General features: G+C 42.7%; 2 protein-coding genes across 2 annotated transcripts in view; both read right to left on the reverse strand.

Annotated features, from left to right (window-relative positions):
• Positions 1-10,143, reverse strand: part of lmln (leishmanolysin-like (metallopeptidase M8 family)) — a 15,205-nt gene extending 5,062 nt beyond the window's left edge. The window contains exons 1-10 of the mRNA XM_078286218.1: positions 10,009-10,143; positions 7,443-7,546; positions 7,173-7,203; positions 6,782-6,864; positions 3,948-4,065; positions 1,858-2,036; positions 1,534-1,639; positions 1,038-1,132; positions 740-857; positions 270-377 (exon numbers count right to left, since the gene is read on the reverse strand). Of these exons, the coding sequence (XP_078142344.1) occupies positions 270-377; positions 740-857; positions 1,038-1,132; positions 1,534-1,639; positions 1,858-2,036; positions 3,948-4,065; positions 6,782-6,864; positions 7,173-7,203; positions 7,443-7,546; positions 10,009-10,143 (1,077 nt within the window). The remainder of the gene's footprint in view (positions 1-269; positions 378-739; positions 858-1,037; positions 1,133-1,533; positions 1,640-1,857; positions 2,037-3,947; positions 4,066-6,781; positions 6,865-7,172; positions 7,204-7,442; positions 7,547-10,008) is intronic.
• An 8,542-nt stretch (positions 10,144-18,685) lies between these two features.
• Positions 18,686-27,500, reverse strand: part of tgfbr2l (transforming growth factor beta receptor-like) — a 26,239-nt gene continuing 17,424 nt past the window's right edge. Inside the window, exons 2-8 of the mRNA XM_071925336.2 lie at positions 27,351-27,500; positions 22,809-23,023; positions 21,234-21,973; positions 20,968-21,105; positions 20,589-20,730; positions 19,942-20,069; positions 18,686-19,184 (exon numbers count right to left, since the gene is read on the reverse strand). The exon at positions 27,351-27,500 is cut by the window's right edge and continues 7 nt beyond it. Coding sequence (XP_071781437.2) covers positions 18,756-19,184; positions 19,942-20,069; positions 20,589-20,730; positions 20,968-21,105; positions 21,234-21,973; positions 22,809-23,023; positions 27,351-27,500 — 1,942 coding nt within the window. The 3' untranslated portion in view covers positions 18,686-18,755. The remainder of the gene's footprint in view (positions 19,185-19,941; positions 20,070-20,588; positions 20,731-20,967; positions 21,106-21,233; positions 21,974-22,808; positions 23,024-27,350) is intronic.

Below are 27,500 nucleotides of genomic sequence, written 5' to 3' on the forward strand. Positions count from 1 at the left end.
GAATGTCTCCACTCTTGCACTCTTCTCATACAAAAAGGAAAAAACCTTTATTATTTGTTGGCTAATGCATGCAGACACGTTAAAAACATCATGTTATTTAACACGTTGAATCACACGTTAAATAACACTTATACAGACACACACACACACACAGACTCGTGCACAGAAACACGTTAGTCACACACACACACACACACACACACAGACTTGTGCACAGAAACACATCAGTCACACACACACACACACACACACACAGTGGGTGTGTTTACCTCCAGCAGTCTCTTCTCCCAGTGGTTGAGTTCGGTTCCCATCCCTCCCTGGTTCTCCAGCTCCATTCCTTCCAGGATGGGACAGTTAAAATGTCTCCGAGCCTCTTCCTGACAGAGAGAAGAACACACAGCTGGTTCAGCTCCTGAGAGCAACAGTCATAATAATAATCCCTAGATATAGCGCTCCATTCCCTCTGTTCCCTCTAAACTGTCTCTGTATGTGACAGTGTGTGTGTTTCCTCTGTTTTCTGGAGCTGTGATGCTTTGGCCGTTTTAGTTTGACTCCAGATTTCGTCCCCAGATATAATTCTAGTTCAGGTTGCAGCGCTGAAACGTTTTTCTTTGGATACTTTACCACGATAAAACATTAACTCTGAGACTAGAGAGTTTGGTGTATATACAAACAAACTTATATATCATACTGTTATTGTAATTTACACACACACACACACACACACCCTGCTCCTTACCACGACTCGGGGTGTGACCAGGACGTGGACTTGGTGTCGGACCATCACTCCTCCTCTGATGTCCCACAGCCTGCTGACCCTCCTGATCACCGCCTCACTCCACTGGTACAGACCCAGGCTGGGACACACACACACACACACACACACACACACACAGTAGACATGTTACAGATCAGTGGTAAAACTCAGCAGCTACAGAGGGATGCTGCAGTATTCTTGCTGTGCGATGCTGACTGATCTGTTAAACAGTCACAGCAGCACTAGTCCAGATCTCTGTATAGAACTGAACTGTCCTCACGTCTCGTTGAAGGCGGGCAGGCCGCTGGCGAAGCGAGGGGTCAGAGGTTTCCCCTCGTCGTCGTGGTAGAAGGCAAACAGACCCGCTGAGAACCCCTGGTGGACAGAGAGGGGACAGAGGCTCACACTCACATATCAGGAGGTTTCGGTCGCCTAGTTCACAAGCACAGAGAATTCTTTTCTGAACTCGGTTACTCATTACTGGGTTGGATTAACCTGGTAAACACAAAAATACACAGATTATTATCTGCTCTATTATTATCACATTTTTAATAAAAGGCAAATAGCAGCCTGATATGTCAGAAAACTGATATACCGCTCCAATAGTCTCCAGTGAGGTAAGATGGTTTATAATAATCCAATTTTAGCTGTAAATTATGACCGGTTCCAGCGATGCAGCTTGGAAGTTACAACCTAAAGCATCATTTTATAGAGTATAATAAAAAATAAATAAAATAATAAAAAAGTCATTCGGACTGAATGTGGTTTGTACTGACCAGAGCGTGGATGATCTCGTGTTTGACGGTGGAGAGCATCCCTTCAAACTCCTGAGGCTGAGAGGAGATCATAGCAGGACACAGGTTGGCATAGCCTGCTATAGGCCTGCAGACACACACACACACACACACACACACACTCTCATATTAGCTTATTATTATTTATACATTACATCACACTATGCTTACACGTGTGTAAAACCATGGGAATACAGACATTGGCCTAGTCTGGCATAGGCCTGGATAGATATGACAGATATTAATTTATAGCTATTGTAATCGTGTGTGTGTGTGTGTGTGTGTGTGTGTGTGTGTCAGTCCTACCTGTCCAGCTCTGCCTCCAGCTGGCAGTAGGCAGCGTAGGCGACGATGTTCTCCTGCCCGCAGCGCTCGGTGGTGACGCCGCTGACGTACAGGACGAAGTCGGCCCGCTGCATGCCGGGGCCGTCCGGAGGGCCGGAGGGGCCGCACGACTTCCCCGACTCACTGCACACCTTACATTGCTGGGAGAGACACGGTACGACTAGAAACAAGTCTGTGAAGGTGCTTCGAATCGCATCTTTAAAGGGGCACCGAGTCATCTATGAGCTTTACCGCCCTCTATAGGCCAACAGCAGGAATTGTAATACGTTTTCTCTTCTGACATAATTCCCTGGCAGCATTTTGGCTTTCCAGTTAAGGAGGAAAATGGAAACAAGACAACTGACAAGAAGAGAGCCTCGCCTTCCAGGTGACACTAGCAACACCCTGCACCATGGTAACCACATCACAGTGAAAAACTACAGTCACCGCTGTATGATTCAATGTTGTGTTGCAATTATACATACAGGACACCTTTAAACAGCAGCTCAAGACCCATTTGTTTAGACTTGCCTTTGTGTCATTTTCTATTTACTTTTGTTTTTATTGTGTTTTTTTTGTCTGTTTTTATTGTGTTTTATGTCTGTATCTATGTCTATGCTTTATTTCCTCTGTGAAGCACTTTGTGACGTCTCTGCTCTCGAAAGGTGCTATATCAATAAAGTTACTTACTTACTTACTTACTTATAAATATAGTTTCAGGTCCTCAAAGTGGAGCTGTTTCTCTTTGTGCTGCTTTTCTGGTGAGAAATCTCCCTGGTTGTGCAGATGTCTACTTTAATGTTTTAGTTCTTCTTCAAGCTTATTTGGGGATGGAATTGGTCTTAAATTTTATTGGACCTGGCATTAAAATGGTCTTAAATTGAACTTACAGAAACCTGTAGTTTATGGTTTGCACTTTTGTTTTTAGTTTTTTCTCTCAGAAATAAAAAGGGATTTTTGTCAGTCACTTTTGTCTTCCTTCAGATTTTGCTCAAAATACTGTGATAAAATCAACCCATGAACCAAGTACCATGTACTGAACCAAACAATGAGCTGAATGTATTGTTACATCTCTACTTTTTAGCCTTTGCAGCTGAAATGTGTTGTGATGCCGGTCGGGGGCTGAGTGTCAGGATGTTGAAAGACATGCTTTGGATGCCTTTGGGAGGGGGAGGTGATTTCTGAAGCGTCCGTTGGCCCTATAGGACCATGTTGTAGGAAACAGGTTCCGGGTCAAAAGTGGCCGGAGTTCTGCTTCAGTTCAACATGTGACACATAACATGATCCAAAACTAGTTGAGTAAAAAATGATTCGAGTTTTCTTGATCCTGCCATTCGTGTGTATTTTTTAATGAGATGTTTTGACACTGATGAAGACAGAAAAGTGTCTGCCCTTTTTGTAAATAGTTTCACTCCAACGACAATTATCATTAAATTAGTTTTGTTTTTTTCTGGAACTCTTCCTTCATCCGGCTTCATGAGGCGGCTCAGACCTCAGCCTCATGTCTTCAGTCTTCAGTCGCAGCAGCAGCACTAATATTAGCACCTGCCCAGAGTCCAGTGACCATAATGAGCTTAGCATCCTGGCAATAACCTCCCTCCTCGCTGTTATCCTTTCATCCTTCTCTCTACCCCCCGTCCTTCCTTCCCCCCTCCCTTTATCTGTCCATCATACCATCTGTCCCCCCTTCCCTCTGTTCGCTCTTTCTCTTCCTCCTTCCCTCCCTTTCTCCTCTCTCACTCTTTTCCTCCCTCAGGTCCCTTTCCTCCCTCCTCGTCTCCTTCCCTCCCCAGGCGCTGAGATAAAAAAAACAGCCCAACTCTGAGCAGCTAATCTGGGCTAAGTCCTCTGGTGAACCCAGCCTCTGGAGCTCTTTCCAGTGGGAGGTGAAGGTGCGTGCTTAACGTGTGTGTGTCTGTGTGTGTGTCTGTGTGTGTGTCTGTGTTGGGGGGGCGGTGGTTGGATGCTGAGCTGCAGTGAGCTGTTATCAAATCCCATTACTGGCTCCATAATCCATAATTTGGCGATGAGGCCTTGCAGCCACACGGCCTGCTGCAGCGGCTCCTCCTCACCTGCAGGTGGTGCTGTGGGACGACGACCGGGCCGCAGCGCGTCACGTCTGCACACGCTCCCTGGCAGTAACGATGAGGGTCATCTCTCTTCCTCAGGTACTGGTTGGTCACACATTGTCTGGGACGAAACACAAAACAGACAGTGGCTTTAATTCTTTAAAATCAAACTGAGGTTAATTTAAAGCTGCAATAAGTGACATTTTCTGACTACTAGAGGGCGACAGAAACCGAAACACATTTGTAAATAAACTCACAACAAAGTCACTTCTCACTACAGAGGCCAGCCAAGCACAAACATTGCAAAGCAGCGTGCATAAAGGCTAACAGCTAAGCTAACCGTACCTACAGAGAAGTCTCACTGGTTACCAGTCTCACTTTGACAGATCTTTCTCCTGCTGAAGGTCACATGACCCACAATGACAAGTGAAGAGGCAGGCAGCAAGTTTACTAGTTTAACGAGTTCACTAGTTTAACAGTTTACTAGTTTAATGAGTTCACTAGTTTAACAGTTTACTAGTTTAACAGTTTACTAGTTTAATGAGTTCACTAGTTTAACAGTTGACTAGTTTAATGAGTTCACTAGTTTAACAGTTTACTAGTTTAATGAGTTCACTAGTTTAACAGTTGACTAGTTTAACAGTTTACTAGTTTAATGAGTTCAGTAGTTTAACAGTTTACTAGTTTAACAGTTTACTAGTTTAACGAGTTCACTAGTTTAACAGTTGACTAGTTTAACAGTTTACTAGTTTAATGAGTTCACTAGTTTAACAGTTTACTAGTTTAATGAGTTCACTAGTTTAACAGTTGACTAGTTTAATGAGTTCACTAGTTTAACAGTTTACTAGTTTAATGAGTTCACTAGTTTAACAGTTGACTAGTTTAACAGTTTAGTAGTTTAACAGTTGACTAGTTTAACAGTTTAGTAGTTTAACGAGTTTACTAGTTTAACAGTTTACTAGTTTAATGAGTTCACTAGTTTAACAGTTCACTAGTTTAACAGTTTACTAGTTTAATGAGTTCACTAGTTTAACAGTTGACTAGTTTAACAGTTTACTAGTTTAACAGTTTACTAGTTTAATGAGTTCACTAGTTTAACAGTTGACTAGTTGAACAGTTTACTAGTTTAATGAGTTCACTAGTTTAACAGTTTACTAGTTTAATGAGTTCACTAGTTTAACAGTTGACTAGTTTAACAGTTTACTAGTTTAATGAGTTCACTAGTTTAACAGTTGACTAGTTTAACAGTTTACTAGTTTAATGAGTTCACTAGTTTAACAGTTGACTAGTTTAACAGTTTACTAGTTTAACGAGTTTACTAGTTTAACAGTTTACTAGTTTAACAGTTGACTAGTTTAACAGTTTACTAGTTTAACAGTTTACTAGTTTAATGAGTTCAGTAGTTTAACAGTTTACTAGTTTAACAGTTTACTAGTTTAATGAGTTCACTAGTTTAACAGTTGACTAGTTTAACAGTTTACTAGTTTAACAGTTTACTAGTTTAATGAGTTCAGTAGTTTAACAGTTTACTAGTTTAACAGTTTACTAGTTTAATGAGTTCACTAGTTTAACAGTTGACTAGTTTAACAGTTTACTAGTTTAACAGTTTACTAGTTTAATGAGTTCAGTAGTTTAACAGTTTACTAGTTTAATGAGTTCACTAGTTTAACAGTTCACTAGTTTAACAGTTGACTAGTTTAACAGTTTACTAGTTTAACAGTTTACTAGTTTAATGAGTTCAGTAGTTTAACAGTTTACTAGTTTAATGAGTTCACTAGTTTAACAGTTTACTAGTTTAACAGTTTACTAGTTTAATGAGTTCACTAGTTTAACAGTTTACTAGTTTAACAGTTTACTAGTTTAATGAGTTCACTAGTTTAACAGTTTACTAGTTTAATGAGTTCACTAGTTTAACAGTTGACTAGTTTAACAGTTTACTAGTTTAACAGTTTACTAGTTTAATGAGTTCACTAGTTTAACAGTTGACTAGTTTAACAGTTTACTAGTTTAACAGTTTACTAGTTTAATGAGTTCACTAGTTTAACAGTTGACTAGTTTAACAGTTTACTAGTTTAATGAGTTCACTAGTTTAACAGTTTACTAGTTTAATGAGTTCACTAGTTTAACAGTTTACTAGTTTAACAGTTTACTAGTTTAATGAGTTCACTAGTTTAACAGTTTACTAGTTTAACAGTTCACTAGTTTAACAGTTTACTAGTTTAACAGTTTACTAGTTTAATGAGTTCACTAGTTTAACAGTTTACTAGTTTAATGAGTTCACTAGTTTAACAGTTTACTAGTTTAACAGTTTACTAGTTTAATGAGTTCACTAGTTTAACAGTTTACTAGTTTAATGAGTTCACTAGTTTAACAGTTTACTAGTTTAACAGTTTACTAGTTTAATGAGTTCACTAGTTTAACAGTTTACTAGTTTAACGAGTTTACTAGTTTAACAAGTTTACTCGCTCGCTTCATCGATTCAGACATTATGAGAAAATGTTCAGGGATGGGAGGAGGAGAGCGCTGCTTTTAAACAGCGAGGGAGGAGAAGAGCTAGTTTTTAACAAATGAAAAGCTGCTGAATGGAGCGGGAGGAGCTTCGTTCAGGAGCCGAATCTGACAACCAGCTTCAGAAAAGAGGAGAAAACAACAACACAGCTGGATATTGGTTTATATCATTATGTCTCAAGGAAATCTCCACATAGCACACATTAGTTTCAGGATTGATTATAGGGTCTGATATCACTTACTGCAGGTTTAAGCGTAAATCATAAAGGTTTCCCTTAAAGCTGTTGCATGCAGTGTTGTACAGTGTAGTCCAGCTGCGATGCTCCTACCTGCTGAGCAGCACCGGCCCCACCCTGCGCCGCACACTGAACGCCCTCTGCAGGTAATCAATGGCCTGGGGAAACAGCTTATCCTGGGGACACACACACACACACACACACACACACACAAAATATACAAAGTAAGAGTCAAATATGTTAACTGTAAATAGAAAAAGAAAGGATTTCCAAGCATTTTAAATTCTTAGTGTTTTTTTTTCTCACTGCCCAAGTGAAAACCACTAATATCCAGTTGCCTTTCAAATGAATGTCTGACATTTTCCTTTGTTCATCATCTTACTGGCTTATATAATTGTTTAATTTCTCTGTAAAGCATTTTGTCACCATTTCCAGAAGCGGCATACAAATAAAGTTCATTATCATCTTTGAACAGTAACCTCACCTTCACCAGTCTTCTCTTGTCTGCAGGAAGCCTGAGGAGAGAGAGACAGAAACGTCACACACACTGACACACCGCAGTCACAGGAACACACTGAGCGGCTGAAGTACTGCAGAAAAAACTAATGTGAGGCTACAGCATTCTAGTTGTTTTTGGGGAACAGTTGGTCAGTGTGAATATTCAACACCAAACGTGCGTCACTGCTGTCTTCTCAGTTAGAAACGTCTCTGTTCTCCTGTCTCCTGCTATGCGGAGAGCAGCTGCAGGACTCACTGGTCGACGCTGGAGTCGTAGATGATCTTTATCCTCAGCTGAAGGTCTTCGGGAGAGCTCCTCTTCGTCAGCCGCTCAGACTTCAGGTGCACCTGGTGGACAACCTGAAAGAGGCCAGGAGCGCGGTGGTGAGAAACCTCCGATCTCCGACAAGTAAAGCTTTGAGGATTAGAGAAAAGCTGGTTGGTTTACACATTTAGTGTGTACACAGATATAAGCTCATGTGCTGCTCATATCTGGGATAAGGTGTGTTCATATCTCCATCACATATATCACTGTGGAATAAAACCTCCAGCCAGGATGAAGTGTTTACCTCATATTCAGGTTTCTGTTATTGTAAACAAAATGAAACATGCACAAACTCTTATATAGTAAATGAACCGACTGACACCCATAAATTCTGAACATCTTACAACATGATGTCAATGGTTTTGCCTGCTCCCAGGTTCATGAATCATTTTCTGTATAAAAGGAGAGGATATCAGCTTGCAAGCCAAAGATTGTTAGGCTAGATCAAACTGTGCCAGAACTCCACCGTGATACAAGGGGATTTTTTAGGGCAGTGTAGATGGGAAATTTTGCTTTGAGCAGGGACTGGGACCAGCAACTGGGACAAAGTTGCCTGAAATGTTGCCAGCGTATCTTGGCTTCAACATTTAAAAACATTCAGGCTTTTGTTTTGAGCTGGCAGGCGGGACCGGCCTTGTGTTCCCACGGCAACTGAAGGAGGCCAGAGAGGAGGCAGGAGGCAGAAACGAGGCCACAGCGCCTGAGGAGACGTCTCACTCCACTTTCACACCAGATTCAATGACAGGAACAGTTCGCCTCCATTTAATCTCTATTGAAAGCAAGTACGTAAGTAACAAGCAACAAGCAGAAGTTGAAATAATCAAGTCTGGAATAAATCAGGATTACGTTTACCAGATTTGTGATTAGGGCTGAAAGATATTGACAAAAAAATGAATTGCGATTATTTCACAGAATATTGCAATTGCCATTTTAAACTGTGATTCATATCATCACAGGTTTTTCTTGTCATACATTTTTTCAGAACTTGTTTTAAAAAAGTGATTTTGTTAAAAAAAAAAATAGATGTCAGTCTGCAGGATTTACTGATGAAAGGTTTTGATTCATGGACCAAAGATTACCTGCTGCTCTAAAACTAAAACTTTTTTTCGATTAATTGTTCAGCTCTACTTATGATTACAGAATCTATTTGGCCAAAATGAAATGAAGAAAATGCCAAAATATAAAATATGTCTACACAAACACATAGTGTTAAAGAGTAACGAAACACCAAACCTGAAATCCTGACATCTAATGGTAAAAGCATGCTGCTGAAATTGCCATCTGCTATTGGCTGATCTTTGGTGCCAGGTGATGATGTCACCACTTTAAAACAGAGATTTTTCTCTGATGTTTGACCTGAAGACACAGCCGTGAAACGCAAACACATGATGATGTGTGACAGAGCAGAGTGAGGCGGTCGTGCTCGGTCTGAGTGTTGAACATCAGATCCAAAGTGTCTCACAGGAACATGAATGAATACATTTTTAGCCTGGATCGTCCCAGCAGGAGTCAAACCCCCGACCCTGACAGTGTTGCTGCCCAACTGAGCTGCAACACCACACGGTTGTTTCTTGTTGCCACGAAACATTTGAACAGATTTGTGACTCTGTGTCTCTCTTTATCGCTGGTTGCTCGGAGCATTGTCAGATAAACTGCTGCTCATCACAGGCAGTGATCAATAACATTGCCCGAGGAGTTGCCTCAGTGCCGTTGCTTTAATATCACAGGAACATCTTGTTGCCAGGAAACATGGGAATTGATTTCTGACTGTCAGTATTTGTTGCATTTATCACCATGGTGGGCTGACAGGAGGCAGGACCAGGACGGGTAGGATGGTTTGCTGATAAGCATACAGACAGGTCTTCACACTGAATTAATTATATGCATGTAGTTACCATCTGAAGCAGCTTAGGTATGTTATTGTTAGTATTGATAATTATTGACATAAATTTGTACAACTCATAAAGTTGTATTACGCTTGTTTTTATTATGTGGCTGATAATATTATTTTGTGGCACTGCTTTTCAAATGTATGAGATGTCAAACTATTGAAATACATAACTGTCTTAAGTAATGTGATTTGTTAATAGTACATTGTAGTTTGGTTTTGAAAAGTGTCTTACAGATACAATATTATGTTAATGTTATTGTTGCTGTTAACGCGAGGGTTTAACTAGCTAGCATCAAGTTAGCCGGTTAGCCTGCTAGCTAAGTGGATGGCAAATCTCCTTGTTATCAAATCACAGTTAGCTAACTAACCAAATCATCCACTCTAACTCCTTCAGAAACTGCATACAAAGAAGCATGTCATTTGGGGATTCAAGTTTGCCTATAGTCGGTGTCCATCAAAAGACTTTAATATGCAAAAAAGTCTGAACTATAACAAAATGTAAACAGATTTATTTTAGGCACCACATCTAGCTAGCTGACTAGCTTAGCCCCACCACTACCACAGCACAGTAATGAGTATCACTACAGTGTAATAAGGCAGCCGTACCTCGCTGGGAGAGGGGACTCGGTGCCTGCAGGTGCCGTGACAGTTCACCAGCAGAGCCAGGAGGGAGACGGTGAGGGCAGGGCCGAGGAACCATGACACAGACGGCTTGCCGACCCAGCTCAGCCTCGGCCCCATCCTACGACCAGCCCGACTAGCTGGGTTTGGCAGCCCGATGTCAGCAGCACCACCGCCGGTCTGGTCCACTCGATGCTGGTTTCATTCATCGCTTGCTAGGCGGCTGGGAACATGTTAGCATCCCGCAAAACAGAAACATTTAAATCTGAAGCGATACCAGCGATGACAAAGCCGGCAAGTGCAATAAAGCCTCCACAGACGCGATGGGTCCTGGTCGTGGATGTATTAAACTAGGTCCTGGTTTGTTGCTAGCTGCCAGCTGAGAGGGGGAGGCAGAGATCGTCTATTGACAAGATGGCTCACCCAAACAAAGATGCGTCTCTTCGAAAAACTACAAAAAACAATACCTTCGGTTTGTACGGAAGCGTAATGCGTTCACTTGAGAAAAAAAAATCACCCCGTTTTTCTGAATTAACGAGATAAGTATGTCAGAAAAACAGAGCAGAATTTTTTTTTTTAAGTGCTCTGTTTGTCTGAATTAACGATAATTATCTCAGATTCTGAGAAAAGTTTTCATGGAAAAATATAATTATGCTCTGTTTTTCTGAGATAATTATCTCGTCAAGTCAGAAAAACGGCAAAAAAAAATGTCTCAAGTGATGCATTACGCTTCCGTAGGGGTTTGTGTGTCATTTGGTTTAAATAAAAACCAATATGTTTTTAACGGAAGACAAAAACAACAAAAGGACATATCTTACAACTTTTCCATTTATGTGGAGGGTAAACCCACTTAAACTATCAGTTTACCCAACTTTATATTTGCGGATCCATCTTCTCTAAGACAAACGATCTTTGGTCTACCTATCCACCGTCTTCTTCTTTTATCGAATTTTAGGGCGATTAGCATCCAAAAGGTTGTTTTACCGCCACCAACGGTTTATGTATGAACAATTTTATAATTCACAAGGAAAAACTACACTTTACATGAGATCACTTCAAACTAATACATTTAAACTTAGCGAAATGTTATCCGTTTAAAAAAGAAACTATACGACTACTGACCACAACACTAGACTCTTTGGCATGAAATAATAACCAAGAATCTTTATTTACATGTAGTATTAATTTACATATCACAGAACAGATTTTGTGTAGAAAAGTGGCAGTACTCTAGTACTAGGCCTAGTATAGGCCTAGTAGTAGCAGTAATAGTAGCCTAGTAGTTGTAGCAGCAGCAGTAGTGATGATACATAAATGATGATGATGATAAATTATAAATAAATACTTATTTATATAGCACTTTTCAGAACAGAAGCTACAAAGTGCTTTGTAAACAGGCAGCAAAAGGAAAAAAGTAGTAATAGTAGGCTAGTAGAAGTGTAGTAGTAGTATATATACTACACTGCTGCTTCACAGCTTCGATTATAGTTAGTTTGATAGTTAATTCACTATCTACATCTAGACAACGATGAAAAGAACAGTGTAGGCTACAAAATGTTTGGTGATTTTTTCCCCCCTGTTTTTCCTTTTCCCAGGTTTTAAGGAAGGATCACTTCCTGAGTGGATGATTGGTTCCCACACTCCTGACAGAGCGAGACACAAGCAGCTGAATGTCAGACTTCACAGAGAGACCAGTCAAATCTAATTATCTCTGGATGGGTCGGTAACTGATGTGGAGTGAATCTCCGTCTGCTACATGATTGTAATGAAAGGACCCCTGTGTCAGACAGACAACTGTCTGGTTCACTGTCCTTCTCTCCATCTTTCTTCTTTTTTTCTTTCTTCTTTCTGTGACTCGGGTCATAAAGTGCAAATTCCAATTAGCTAGTTGTGGTTGAATAAGTGAGTTAAAGTTGTAGCCTATGATCCCAGCATCCTATAGGCCTATTTCAGTAATATCAGGGCTGCCAACTTTTCATTCATTCATTCATTCATTTGATGGAAGATGGCAAATTTTTGGGGGGCCCGTTCGGGGTCGCCACCGCACACCGAAGACATTTATTTTTATTTATTTTTGTACTTGAAGTAAAAAAACATGACCATTTACAGCCATTTCCCCAGTTTCATAACTTCTAATCCTTACCCCAACCATTAAAAAATGAACATAGAAATAAAACAATTTTTGGCCACCAGAGGGATCATTGACCTGGTGGCCGAAGACCGCAACCTCAGTATTTTCAACAATGTGGACAGGATGGAGTCAGTGAGTGAGTGAGTGAGTGAGTCAGTGAGTGAGTGAGTGAGGGACATTCACTCTTCTAGGCCGGTCCCCTACACTACAGGGTCCAGCAAAAAATTGACTTTGTGAAAAGACAAGCCCAATAGTCTATTTTACATCAAACAACATGTACTGTAGTATAGTGTTAGTAGGCTAATACTCACCACCTGTCAGATTGTTTTTTGAATTCGAAGCCTCCGATGTAGAGCAGTGGAGTCTGTCCGAAATGTTTTCAAAGCAGGCTGTACGTTCGCGGCAAAACAGCGCGTCAGCTGACATGCATTTATTTATTTATTTATTTTGTGGATTTGACAGAGTGAGAAATAGGAGGTGTGGCATGAGAGCGTGTGAAGACGGTCATTTGCGTGAGTTCCACACTCAATGCGTGAGAGTTGGCAGCTCTGGTAATACAGTATATTTGTCTGCCAGGAGAGTGGAAAGGGCTTCCAGGTGATGTCACCCCTCTCTGGCGGCCATCTTGGAGGTCCTCAGCTCTGTGAACAGCTGACTGTGTTTCTGTCATCTCAACAGAATTGAACAGACGGTTAATTTCTGTCTGTTTCTGACTGAACTGATCATTTCATCACTGATCCATCTGATTGATTTAGTGTTTAGATAATGTCAGCTTGTTAGCTAGCTAACCATAGCATCTGGTCAGCTAACCATCACTGTCTTGTTGTTAACACATCTGATTAGCACACTAGCTAACGTATCTAGCAGCAGCTAGCGTTAGCATGTTCACATTAACATCAGTGTGTTTGCCGGCTAGTTAGCTAGCTAACAGTTTGTTCAGGTTAACTGAGCTGACTCTTCTCAAGCTACAACTCAGAGTGTTTTGGAGTAGAGACTAGGGCTAAAGACAAGACAGTTTACTGTGTCACAGTAACCAAATCCACCTTATCACACTATTCACTTTTACTGAGAACGTTACTGAATGGATCTACAGCCACACCACAACAAGCTGACTCAGCTGCTCTCTGTTTCTGCCTGGTTGGTAGAGATTTAGACTTAATTAACTAACAGACACTCTCTGATGGACTTCTATGATGGCACCATGTGGTTGATAGGAGATTTGTGATGAAACTGCAAAGCTTTATATGCTAAATGTCCAAAGGAACACACTGGTTGAATAACCATGACAACACATCAGGCCAGTAGCGAACACTGAAGAGCTGAAAATGAGAAATCTTCCAACAAGCTATTATAACTTCTAGATAGCAGGTAAGTGTACTTTCCAGTGGGCGGCTGGTGGTTTGAGATACCGTCCCGTAACCGTAAGGTCACAAGTGCCATCCTCACAACAGTCAGCATGTTTCATCAGCAGCCGTGTGTCCTGTCGAAGTGCTCTTGGGCAAGACAGCAAACCCCCGGCCTGCTCCCTCACTGCAAGTCACTGTGGATGACAGCGTCAGCTAAAAGACTAGAAATACAAATGTGAAATGTGCTGTAAGTCCTGTATGATTCAAAGCGTTGACATTTGTGTTCTCACCGCAGAGAGCTGCTCCCTGGGCGAGTTTACAGTAAAAATAAACTCATGCAGAGTGTAGGGTAAAGGGCTGATCCCTACTATTCAGGAAAAAAAGACTCTTGTTTCTTCCAAATAATCCTCCATTCCAGTCCTCCAGTGTTTCCCTGCTGAATACAAGGCTATCCTGGTTCATTAAGTCACAGGCTAATTCATTTCTTATTGGAATTAGATTCTATCAGGATTCTATCGGTAAAACAACTGAGAAATGTGCTTTTTAATAGTTTTATTCCAAAATGTTGGCAAAATGAAACACTACTCTGACAACGCTGACATGAAGGAAACCAGCAATCTTAAGCCCTTTACTACAAAATAGTAACATTTTAAAGGATGTAATCATTTGTGTTTTTAAATATAGATCAATGAACATCGTTTTATTTTTCCAAAATGGATATACGTGTTTTGGAATGAAACCCCTCGCCACTCGCATAAATATAATTTTGAAATCAATGCTAAAATCAGCATCATGCTAAATGTGGTGTTTGACCAATAAATCTACACTACACTACAATAATAACACTTATACCTATAACGCCATGATGGAAGATGGATACAACCAGTGACATGAATACAGTAAGGCAGCATTCACATGGGACATTTTGAAGCAGTCTGTACAAATTTAATTGGTTAATGAAGTCCGTTAGCAGATGATGTTTACTTGCGCTCCATCAAAAGTTCATCTACCTTCAACTTTTTTGATGGACTGGGTTGCGATGGTTTTACACACTGCACTCCAATTCATGTCATCCATCAGCGCATGTCTCAGTGAAATACACGGGATGTTGTCCATTTTTTGACGTATCAAATGCAATGTGAACAGGGTCTAAGTCATTATTATTGCTGCTTTCAGGTTTTGTAAATCATAGTAAGTCTTCAAAGTTGAATCCAGGGGTTTATTTGTGAGCAAATCGTTCAGCAACAATCCAAACATGTGTTTTGGTTTATTGGTGTTCAGTGATCAGCTCAGAGCAACAGTTAAACTGAATTTAACTGAACTGTAGTTTTCCTCTTTCATCATAACTGGGCGTTCCTGCTTAGTTAGCTCTGTGTTGTGGTTCCTGACTGATTCAGCCCGGACCCAAATGAGAAAGTCAGTCTTGTCTCACAACCCAGGCAGATTAAAAAATGCCTGGTCTCTGCTCATGTGGGGAACCACCAGAAACAGGCCCGTGTCCCACTTTGGGTCCCAACCCCTATCTTAAGACACAGTGTTGTAGAGTTTTGGTGGTTTTCAACGTCTTTCTTGTTTGTTTCTTCTCTGGGAGTGGATATTTGCGTTTTCCACTATTGTCCAGGCACAAACTTGAGCTTTTCAGAAGCCGCCAATTTCTCCAGAACTGGAGAATGTTGCTGCAGTCTTCTTGTGTTTGTGCTGACTGGTGCTGAGTGAGGAGAACATCTCATCTTGTCTCATCTCATCACATTACACCACATTTCATTGCGTCACATTTCATCTCATCTCATCTAATGCCATCTCATCTTTTCACATCTCATCCCATCACGTCACCTCACTTTGTCATGTCACTCCACATCGCACCATCACATTTCATCACGTTCCACATTTCATTTCATCTCATCTCATCTAGTCCATCACATCTCATCATGTTCCACATTTCGTCTCATCACATCACGTCATCATATACCACATTTCATCTCATCTAATCTCATCACGTCATCACGTTCCACGTTTAATCTCATCATGTTCCACCACATTTCATCTCATCTCATCTAATTATGTCATCACGTTCCACATTTCATCTCATCTAATTATGTCATCACGTTCCACATTTCATCTCATCTAATTATGTCATCACGTTCCACATTTCATCTCATCTCATCTAATCTCATCACGTCATCACGTTCCACATCTCATCTCATCACATCTCATCACGTTCCTCCACATTTCATCTCATCTAATCTCATCACGCCATCACGTTCCACATTTCATCTCATCACGTTCCACCACATTTCATCTCATCTCATCACATCTCGTCACGTTCCTCCACATTTCATCTCATCACGTAATCACGTTCCACATTTCATCTAATCTCATCACATCTCATCACGTTCCCCCACATTTCATCTCATCTAATCTAATTATCTCATCACGTTCCACCACATTTCATCTCATCTCATCTAATGTCATCATCACGTCATCACATTCCACATTTCATCTCAGCTCATCTCATCTCATCACGTTCCTCCACATTTCATCTCATCTAATCTCATCACGCCATCACGTTCCACATTTCATCTCATCACGTTCCACCACATTTCATCTAATCTCATCACATCTCGTCACGTTCCTCCACATTTCATCTCATCACGTAATCACGTTCCACATTTCATCTAATCTCATCACATCTCATCACGTTCCCCCACATTTCATCTCATCTAATCTAATTATCTCATCACGTTCCACCACATTTCATCTCATCTCATCTAATGTCATCATCACGTCATCACATTCCACATTTCATCTCAGCTCATCTCATCTCATCACGTTCCACCACATTTCATCTCATCTCATCATATCTCATCACATTAACCACATTTCATCGCATCCTATCTACTCTCATCTCTTCACATCTAATTCCATCCCATCACCTCACTTTGTCACATCACATCACACCGTGACACATCGCATCTCATCTCCTCACATCATATCATTCAATCACATCTCATCCCATCGCATCTCATCACATCACACCATATTTCATCTCATCTCATCTAGTCTCATCCCTTCTCATCTAATCTCATCACATCACATTACACCACATCGCATATTCTCTCAAGACGTTTCATCACAACACCACATCTCACCTCATCTCATCAAATCTCATCAGCTCACATCTCATTTCATAATTTTGGGGACAATTTTAAAACTTGCAGCAAAGTTTTGAAAACGGATCTTCTACTGCAGAGAGCGAGGCAGAATCAACAAGAGACATCAAAGTTTATTATGAAAAGAACATCATAGTTTGGAGAAATTTTCCATCATAAAATCATATGAACAGTGGTTTTGAGGATCTGTGCCTTCATACAGAGTTTCATACTGGATGGAAACAGTGTTCTTAGTTACTGGATAGTCCGTGGTGTTCATATTCAGTTTTTTAGATTTATTGCTAACATTGATAACATTGCACTATGTATGTGTGTGTGTACATAGGCTAAATTTATGTAGGTACAAAAGATCTGATTTATAACTCTTTGGCACATATTTTCTCATGACTAAAACAAGGAAAATCACTGTGTAGCGAGTCAGGACAAGATCCAGAAAGAATTAAAACTCTGATTTTCTGTAAATGTAAATGTAACCGCACATTTACCTTCCACAGGGCAGGAAAGAGCTCTCTCTCCTTTTTATTCATACAAGAGGGCTATAGCAGATAATCACAGTAGCTATTGAAGAATAATACCACAACAAAATGGAGACCAGCTCCTTCCAATGGAAACATTTTCATACAACAAACCTGTATTTTACTGTACATCCTCCCAGCAGAACCAGTCTGGGGGACGCACTGTACATTATCGTCCAACAGGTGGCGCCATTAAAATCCTCACTGTGTCTGGTCAGGGAGGTTTCGGGTCAGGACACGCCCGTTCCCATCACACCTCCTGTTCATCGTTTGAGTGCAGAAGTGTGGAATAAAGCAAACGGGCCTGTTATGAAAATGAGAGCGCTGAATCTCTCCAGGCACAAACACTGAGTCTGTCTTTGGTTATTTCTGCTCTCCTCGGTCTTCAGCTGACACGTCCGGGACGTCCCAAAGAGAAAACATTCAGCTGTGTAGCACTCTCAGGTCTTATTGTGTCTGTTGGGTGAAAATGGCTGCATTCACCCTGCCGGCTCAAAATACACTTTTTTCCCACTTATGTGACATTGTTCTGAGCTTTTAAACTGAACAGATTAAATGTGTGAGATTTTAACAGTCTGGACAGCAAGAAATAATAAATCACACCAGAGGCTAGCTTAGCAAAACCAAGGGATCTGAATTTTATCCATATTTTACACTGATGTGATTTTCTCATGGCACTCTAAACAGGTAAAACCCGCTTCGAATTTTCAGAATTTCCTCTTTAAGACAGACTAATGAAATAAAAAGACCACATCTATTTCCAGCTGTGGTAATGCAAATGATTCTTGTGGACATTCAGCCTTGTAGTGACTGACCATGTAATGACCGCCAGATAATATGGCAACTTGTCAAAATGTGATAAAATATCCCTCTAAATGAAATTGAAAATTCAATAAAAACTGTTAATGTAATAAATTGCTGGATAACATAATAATACCTTCAGACTGATATTGGAATAATTAATTTAAAAAACAGAAGTGCTACACCCCATAAAATATAATAATTGCTGGTTTAAAAATAAAAAATATATATAAAACAAATTATATATATATATAATCAGTCTGAAGATGTTATTACATTATCCAGCATTTTATTATATTTTCCAACCCATTTAAAGGGACATATTACTACATTATGTTATTACATAATGTAGTAATATAACTTCATAATAACTTAATGTAATTAATAAGTAAATACGTTATTACATTATCTGACAGTTGATAACTTTAGACTCTAAATGGGTTGAAAACTTAATAAAAACGCTAATGTAATAACATCTTCAGACAGATACTGTAATACATTTTTTCCTGATATTACATCAGGAAATTACATCATTACAGCAACTATGTTAATGCAACATGGCATAGCTTTTTTTGTACTACAATACGAAGATATTATTACATTATCTGGCAATTTATGACATTAACAGTTGTTATTACGTTTTCTACTCATTTAGAATATTTTGACAAGTTATTCCATTATCAGACGGCTGTTGACAGTTGGTGGAGAAATAAAAGATTTAAACAGGCAGAGTGAACACAGCCAGCAACAGGACTGTGAGGTCCGCTGCTCACACCATAGAGCCGTGCTGAACCAGGGAATCATGGGACACTCCGGTTCCTCCGCTCTCTGCGTCCGGATGAGGGACCGCCGAGGAAGAGGAGGAGGAGGAAGAGGAGAAGGAGTGGAGGGGAGGCGTGGGAGGAGACGAGAGAGGAGGAGAAGGAGGAGGAGGAGCGCTGTAAACCGGGCCGGTGTTCGTCGTCTCCGAGTCCTTTTCTCTCTCTTCCTCTTCCTCTCCCTCTCCTCCTCGCCCCGGCTCCTCCTCCTCCTGTTCTCCTCCTCTCTCCTCCTCCTCCCCCTCCTCCTCCTCCTCCCTCCGCTCCTCCTCCTCCTGCTGCAGGGCGCTGAAGCGCTCCACCACGCAGTGAGCGGTGAGCCGGGCCTCGGGGTCGTGGTCCCAGCACTCGGTGATGGTGGCACAGAGAACGCTCATCCCCTGCAGCAGAGAGAGAGTGGAGTTACAGTGGGATCAGACAGGAGGCGTCTCTCTCTCTCAGGCACAAAGCTAGCAACAGAGAGGAGAGGTCAAAGGTCACAAGGAGCCTTACGGAGATAAGAACCACAAGGACACGCCTACAAAGAGCCAAACCCTATTCAATTTCTATGAACAAAACAATAAATTGACATTTTCCGTCATTGCTTTTTCTGTGTTCTAATAATTGATGTGAAATGTATTTGGTGTAAATAATTTGTCGTTTTCACGGTTGTCAAACAACAGCAGGATCTTTAAAATGTTTTTGTGTGTCTCAATGTCTCAAAATGCTTCATGACTCCTCTCTTGAACGGGAGTTTTCTAGCTTGTTAGCATTTTGTGACTTCCAGGTAATTCGATTATAATGATCATGCAGTGGTTCTCAATGTGGGGTCCGGGGACCACCAGGGGCCCTTGAGGGGGTTCCAGGGGGTCTCCAGCAAATTGATGAATTGTTAAACTTCAGCATTATTTCATTTACAATAAGTGAACACAATTAGAGAATTTAGAAGAATTAATATTTTGATCATAGTTTCTCTGTTATCTCTTTACCTACAATACAGACAGTCATGGAGTTCTGGACAAAATCATTTAACAATAAAAATATTCTCAGATTTGGGTCAGAGACAGATCAGATATGCAGAATCTGTATCTGACCTGGTGTTGTGTCCAGGCAGAGTGTGTGTGTGTGTGTGTGTGTGTGTGTGTGTGTGTGTGTGACCTGGTGCTGTGTCCAGGAGGAGGGGATGTCTGGTCGGCCTCTGTCTCTCAGCACCAGGTCTCTCATGCTGTCCACACACGGCTGCTCACACACTCTGGAGCCAAACGCCGGCTCGTAGCTCTTCACCTCTGCAACACACACACACACACACACACACACACACACACTCATTACGTGCATCATTGCGTGGCCTAACTTCTAACTTCTCAAACCACTAGTGTCCATTAAAAGGAAATTAGTCAGGTTATACATCAGTCTGTTTGTCATTTATCAAACACATTTCCACCATGATTATTTCCTTGTGCTGCAGCAAAACAACACACACATACACACACACACACACACACACACAGAACCAAATGAGGACACACTGCAAGGGAAACATATTTTTACACATTTCAGTTGGCTGCGACGACTGATATGACATCATGCGGGATATGAAGATTGAAAGAAATAAAGCTTTGCTGAAAGTAGAATAAATCTGATCTGATATCGGTGCTTGTTAACCTCGTTTATCCCCCTTTTTATTACCATGACACAGAACTGAATTTAATTAAACTGAATAACTGCAGTTTACCATGCAGTCTCAGTTCAGTTCATGAATGGACCAAACCCTGACACACACACACACACACACACACTCGTACCTCCCACAGCGTGGCAGCGGGAGGCCATCTCCCACAGGACCAGGGCCATGGAGTAAACATCCATCTGTTTGAAGGCCTCCAGGTCTTCCAGGTTCACTCTGGACTCCAGCACCTCAGGAGCCATGTAGCGGGCCGTCCCGACCTGGAGTCACAGTTTGAGCATTATGGGTAAAATACAACATAATACCAATGTTGCAAAATATTGATTCTTACCACACACCGAGTCACAAAAAGTCCCTTCCTTTTACATGAGATAAAAGTTTAGGAGCGAACGATGCATTTCGCTTCAGGTTCGCAAGCCTGAACAATATAAAGTTGCACTCTATTTCACTCTATTGTATTCTACTCCTCTCTATCGCTCTGTTCTGCGGCAGGTCACCTGGCCACTGTTGGCGTAGTCGTCGACGGTGAGGGAGAGGTCCAGTCTCAACGCCAGGCCGAAGTCACACAGAGCGCACTCCCTCCGGCTCTTCACCACGATGTTGCTGCTCTTCAGGTCCCGATGGGCAACCGGCACCTGCAGCAACACAGGCAACCGGCAACAAGCAACTGTCAACAGGCAGACTTTACAGCGCAACTCCAACCGCATTCACTATAAAATGCATAATGAGTGTAGAAAATGAGCAGACTTCCAGAGGTCGTTACCTTGGGCACCCTGCTGGGCGTGGTGTCGCTGTGGAGATGAGCCAGCCCTCTGGCGATGCTGCCTGCCATGGCAACAAGCTCCTCCCAGCTCAGTATGTTGGCAGAGAGGAAGTCCTGCAGGTTCCCGAGGCCGTGATAGGCCAAAACCAGCCAGTACTTGGTGTGGGCGTGGCCCGGCGGGCCCCGCTCCTCGGCCGCCAGGAACCGAACCACGTTGTCGTGCTCCAGCTTGGGGTCGGAGAAGATGAAGCGCTCGTTCCTCCAGGAGGCGTACTCCACGGCCGGGAACACCTTCACCGCCACCGTCTCGTAGCTGCCGGCTCCGCCCTTCTCCCCCTGCAGCAGGTGCGCCCTCCACACTTCAGCGAAGCGCCCCTTCCCCACCAGGGCCTCCAGCTTGATCGGCAGCGGCTCCGCCATTTGACCCCGCCCATCCGCCATGTCGCCGATGTCGGCGAGAGACGGCGGCTTGGCGTTAGACTCCTCCCTCCCCCCCCCGGGCCCCGTCATGCCTCCTCCTCCCTCCCTCCTCCCTCCTCCGCAAGGCAGGTCCAGGGCGCGGTAGCGGTCCGGGGCGCGTTTGGTGGGCCAGTCGGGGCGCGCCGGCGGGCCGGGCTTGCCGGGGCGGCGGGTGCGGTAGAGGTAGAAGGTGGCGGTGGCGACCAGAGCCACCAGGACAGGAGGCACCAAACTGACCACGACCACCGGGATCACATCCTTACTCTGCAGCTTGGAGAAACCTGCAGGAACAGGACAGATGAATAGAATCCATTACATCCATCCATCTGTTCATGCATCAACCAACCCATTTATTTACCCATTCATCCATCCATCCATGTGTTTATCCATCCATCATCTATCCATCTATCCATCATCCATTAGGGATGGGACGATTCAATACATCTCAATACAAAACATGTCAGTCTGTCTGTGTCAGGAACATGAATGGTGATATCAGCTCCATGTTATTCTGCTGTCAGGAACATGAATGGTGATATCAGCTCCATGTTATTCTGCTGTCAGGAACATGAATGGTGATATCAGCTCCATGTTATTCTGCTGTCAGGAACATGAATGGTGATATCAGCTCCATGTTATTCTGCTGTCAGGAACATGAATGGTGATATCAGCTCCATGTTATTCTGCTGTCAGGAACATGAATGGTGATATCAGCTCCATGTTATTCTGCTGTAGTAATCACTAATGAGACTCTTGACCATCACAGTTTCACAAGCTCTCCATCCAAATTATATTATTGTCACTTTGTAACAACATTTTTAAATTGTTGTTTACATTCTAGCAGCCAATGGCATCGCTGGAAAGATTTGAGTCTCAGAAATAAACAGAATTCTGACTTTGTTGTCACTGAACTTTTATTGATCACATCGTATCCTGGTTGTATTGAATCCTGAACCTCAGATCACGTATCGAATCGTATCATCTCAACCATCCATCCATCCACTCATGCATCCGTTCATCCATCCATCCATCCATTTATCCATCCATCCATTCATTCTATCCATCCATCAACGCACCCACACATTTATCTATCCATCCATCCACCCGTGTATTCACCGTTGGGTCCCTTGTCGAAGATGAGCTTGTCGTTACATTCGTGTTCGCCCTGGCAGCCGCAGACCAGCATGGTCCCGTCCTCCGCGGGCTGCGGGACCATGTGACACTCCCTGGAGGAGGAGGCGTTGAGCAGCAGGCCGGGCTCCACGCCCTCCAGAGGCAGAGCGGGGTGGTGACACAGCGTCTGCACCGTCATGCTGTCGTTCGTCTTCCTCCTGGGTGCGGGCGGAGGAACACGCGTGTAACAATGCACACGTAAAAGAAGAACACGCTCTTTTACATAAACACATGCACATATACACAAACATACATGTAGCATACACACGTATATTTGTTTTACTATACTTGTGAGGACCTTCCATTGACTACATTCATCTCCTAACCCGAGCCCAGTTGGTCTCAAGGTGTTGTTACCATTCATTTGCATTTACTTGAGTCCAAATATGACTTGTACAAAACCTTCTTGGCCACATATCATGCGGCAAGAAGTGTCAAAAACATATATGTGCAAAAAAACAGACACTTAAAAGTTCAATTTCTTGGTTAAAATCCACTTAATATATCTCAGAAATGGAAAAGTCCATCTCTAAGTCCACCATTCACCCTATAGCGCACTTTGCTGATATTTTACTGAAGCAGAAGTAAAAGTTCTGATGTAAAAAATCTCCTTCAGTAAAAGTAAAAAGTGTGTGATTTAAAATGTCCTCAGAGTAAAAAGTCCCTGAGTTCCTCTTTAGAACAGAGAACGTTGTTAGCTGTGATCTTTTCCATGTGATTCTAACAGGAGAGAGGTCAGAGTTCAAACTAGATTCTTTTCACTGGAAACATTAGAAACGACAAAATAAAGTGCAGAAACAAAGTAAAGTCAGATTCCTCTTCTCACTGTGAATGGATCCACAGTTTGTCAGTTTACGTCGATCTAGTTTCTGTTGCTGATGGAGAGACACAATCTGTTCTGTGATGGATGGGATTTAAAATGAAATTACTGACTTTAAAGCACACCAAAAAGTTGCTAAATTACAGTAACTTGAGTAAATGTAATTTGTTAACACAGTCAGTAGTTTATTGTGTATGAAGTCAGAATCTGATCTTTTCTTTAAGCGGCTCTCAGATGATCCGCTGTCAACTTTGACCTGGATAAACGAGTGTTTTCCTCTCCTCTGTTCTCCGGTATCAGCTCCCTCTCTTATCGCCGGCTCCCAGCCTGGGCCGCGGGGCCGGGCCGCCTGACGCTGGCAGGAAATGAGAGGGGCGCAGAGAGGGGGGATCCCAGCGCAGCAAACCACGCATCAGCAGAAAGTTTTCCAGTCGTGAAGAGGAGGAGCTCGTGTTCTGCCTGATGTTTCTGAACGTTTACAACGGGAGGTTTCACCAGGCTTTGAGCTCCAGAGGCTCATGTAAAACTTCTAAAACCGAGTGAGAAGAAAGAAAGAAAGAAAGAAAGAAAGAAAGAAAGAAAGGGAAACGCCCGAGTCACATGCTTTTTTTTGTCGGCGACAGTAGCGACTCGAGAGAAATCACTTCAGGATGTTTCATAAAGCTGATCCACAACAGACTGAAGTGAGCTTAGGTGTACTGTGGTGTGGAGTGTGTGTGCATGCTGATATTCCAATAATATTTGGGACGCTAAAGCAGTGATTCTCAACTTTTTTCATATCAAGGACCCTAATTCAGTCCACATTAGAGCCACAGACCCCCATTTCATGAGATTTTGTCTCTCTGACCCAAATCTGAGAATATTTTTATTGTTAGATTTGATTTTGTCCAGAATCTCATGACTGTCTGTATTGTAGGTAGAGAGATATGATCGAAATCTTTTCTTCTACATTCTCTAATTGTGTTCACTTCTTGTACATTTTATTTATTTATTTATTTAACCTTTATTTTTATTAACCAGGTCGGTCCCGTTGAGATACAAAGACCTCTTTTTCAAGGGAAGCCTGGCCAAGATAGCAGCAGAAAAAGAGATAAAAGTTGCAACAACATTAAAACAGACAAACATTAAGACACAAACATACAATAAAATAAATAAAAACGAATGAAAATAATGATGAAGTTTAACAATTCATCAATTTGCTGGCGACCCCCTGGAACCCCCTCAAGGACCCCTGGTGGTCCCCGGACCCCACGTTGAGAACCACCGCGCTAAAGGACTATCCTATCCTCCATATTTGTAATTTTGTGGTGTTTCTTCGCGTCATTCATGGTGTGTAAAGACTTCAACATGAAAAAAACACCGTTTAGTGGAGAATTTGATCCCAAGCGGTTCTCAGGCCAGTGGGAATCAAACCCTCAAGTGGGAATCAAACCCTCAAGTGGGAATCAAACCCTCAAGTGGGACTTAAACCCTCAAGTGGGACTTAAACCCTCAAGTGGGAATCAAACCCTCAAGTGGGACTTAAACCCTCAAGTGGGAATCAAACCCTCAAGTGGGACTTAAACCCTCAAGTGGGAATCAAACCCTCAAGTGGGAATTAAACCCTCAAGTGGGAATCAAACCCTCAAGTGGGAATCAAACCCTCAAGTGGGAATTAAACCCTCAAGTGGGAATCAAACCCTCAAGTGGGAATCAAACCCTCAAGTGGGAATCAAACCCTCCAGTGGGAATCAAACCCTCAAGTGGGACTTAAACCCTCAAGTGGGAATCAAACCCTCAAGTGGGACTTAAACCCTCAAGTGGGAATCAAACCCTCAAGTGGGAATCAAACCCTCAAGTGGGAATTAAACCCTCAAGTGGGAATCAAACCCTCAAGTGAGAATCAAACCCTCAAGTGGGAATCAAACCCTCAACCCTGGCAGCAGCAGCTTGCTCTGCTGTAACAAGGAGAAACCTGCACTCGCTCAGGTTCAGGTTCAGGTTCAGGTTCAGGTTCAGGTTCAGGTTACATTAGATTTGGTTTGCAGTAGAGAGTCATCCATCTTGACACACATTTTAGAAACAACACAGACAGTAGACAAACATAATAAAAGTACTCAAAGTTCCAATCATCACTAAACCACTAAAACAAAAAGATTACATAAATAAATAAACGTTGCTTCTATATCTGTGCAATATTGCTACGACTTGTTCATCTGAGTGATGGCTGCTGGAACAAAGCTATTTTTATATCGCTTTGTTCTGCACTTTGGGACGATAAACCTTCGTCCAAAAGGAAGAAGCTGAACTCCTCTGAGCAGAGGGCGGAGCCAGTTCTCCTCCGAGCAGAGGGCGGAGCCAGTTCTCCTCCGAGCAGAGGGCGGAGCCAGTTCTCCTCCGGGCAGAGGGCGGAGCCAGTTCTGCTCCGAGCAGAGGGCGGAGCCAGTTCTCCTCCGAGCAGAGGGCGGAGCCAGTTCTCCTCCGGGCAGAGGGCGGAGCCAGTTCTGTTCCGGGCAGAGGGCGGAGCCAGTTCTGCTCCGAGCAGAGGGCGGAGCCAGTTCTCCTCCGAGCAGAGGGCGGAGCCAGTTCTCCTCCGGGCAGAGGGCGGAGCCAGTTCTCCTCCGGGCAGAGGGCGGAGCCAGTTCTGCTCCGAGCAGAGGGCGGAGCCAGTTCTCCTCTGGGACCGTCCGGTGTGCAGGACGCTGCTGGGTCAAGCTGTGACTCACCAACCAGCCGACTACACCATTTCACAATCTGATTCAGAGAGTTTCTGTTCTTTAAAGATAGGTTTCCAAACCATGACACCAAAGAAAAAGATCAAATCGATTCAATAAAAGCACGGCAGAATAAGGTCATCATGGTTTTATCGATGTGGAAATAGAACAGTTTCCTCAAACAAAACAAACGCCGGTGCCCCTTTTTGCACACGGCTTCACAATTTGCTTCAAAGTTCAGTTTTGAGTCAATAATTGTCCCAAGATATTCATAAAATTGCACACATTCCACTGTCTGACCCTTAATGGACGTGACTTCATGTGTGTGGGCATGTCTTCTAAAATCAATGATCATGTGTTTTGTCTTAGATATGTTTAATTGAAGACAGGACTCCTCTGACCGGGCCGTGGTCGGTCTCGTTGTCCTGGAGCCGACCAACAATAACAGAGTCATCTGCATACTTTAAGATGGTCCTATCTTCACACCTGCTCTGACACATATTTGTGTAGAGGATAATCATTCACTCTTCAGTCTTGACTTGTTTACTGGAGCAGCAGCAGGTCGGCCGGGCGGTTTTCCATCAGAATTCATCGCCGTTTGAAAAACACGGACCAACCTTCTCTGTTCTCGCATGACCGAAGACAAGACATTTTAGATTTTACTTGCGAATCACCGCCGTCTGCAAATCACCATCACCCTTCTTACTAATCAACACAACTAAGAGGGAAAGCTTTTCTTGACGTGATTCCAGTGTAAATGTAATAGAAGTGAATCTAATAGAAATCAGCCTTTTGAACCTGAGAACCTGGCATCCGCATCCGGATGTTTACAGTGCAGTGTGCCATTTGTGGAAAAAAGTGTCTTACGCAGGACAGTAAAGAGGTTCAATCCATGATATCGTGAATACACAACATGCATTTTGAGCCACCGGGACACACACACACACACACACACACACACACAGCGCTCACCATATGGCGACGCAGATCTCCTCGGTGGCGGTGCAGAAGGAGGACAGGGAGCAGTTGCTGAGGCAGACGCTGTCCTTACACAGCGGGCTGGACGCCTCGCACCACTTACACAGGTTGGACTGCAGGTGGCTGAAGGACAGGACCGCCCCG

Source organism: Centroberyx gerrardi, chromosome 10, assembly GCF_048128805.1.
Source record: "Centroberyx gerrardi isolate f3 chromosome 10, fCenGer3.hap1.cur.20231027, whole genome shotgun sequence".
Lineage (NCBI taxonomy): Eukaryota > Metazoa > Chordata > Actinopteri > Beryciformes > Berycidae > Centroberyx > Centroberyx gerrardi.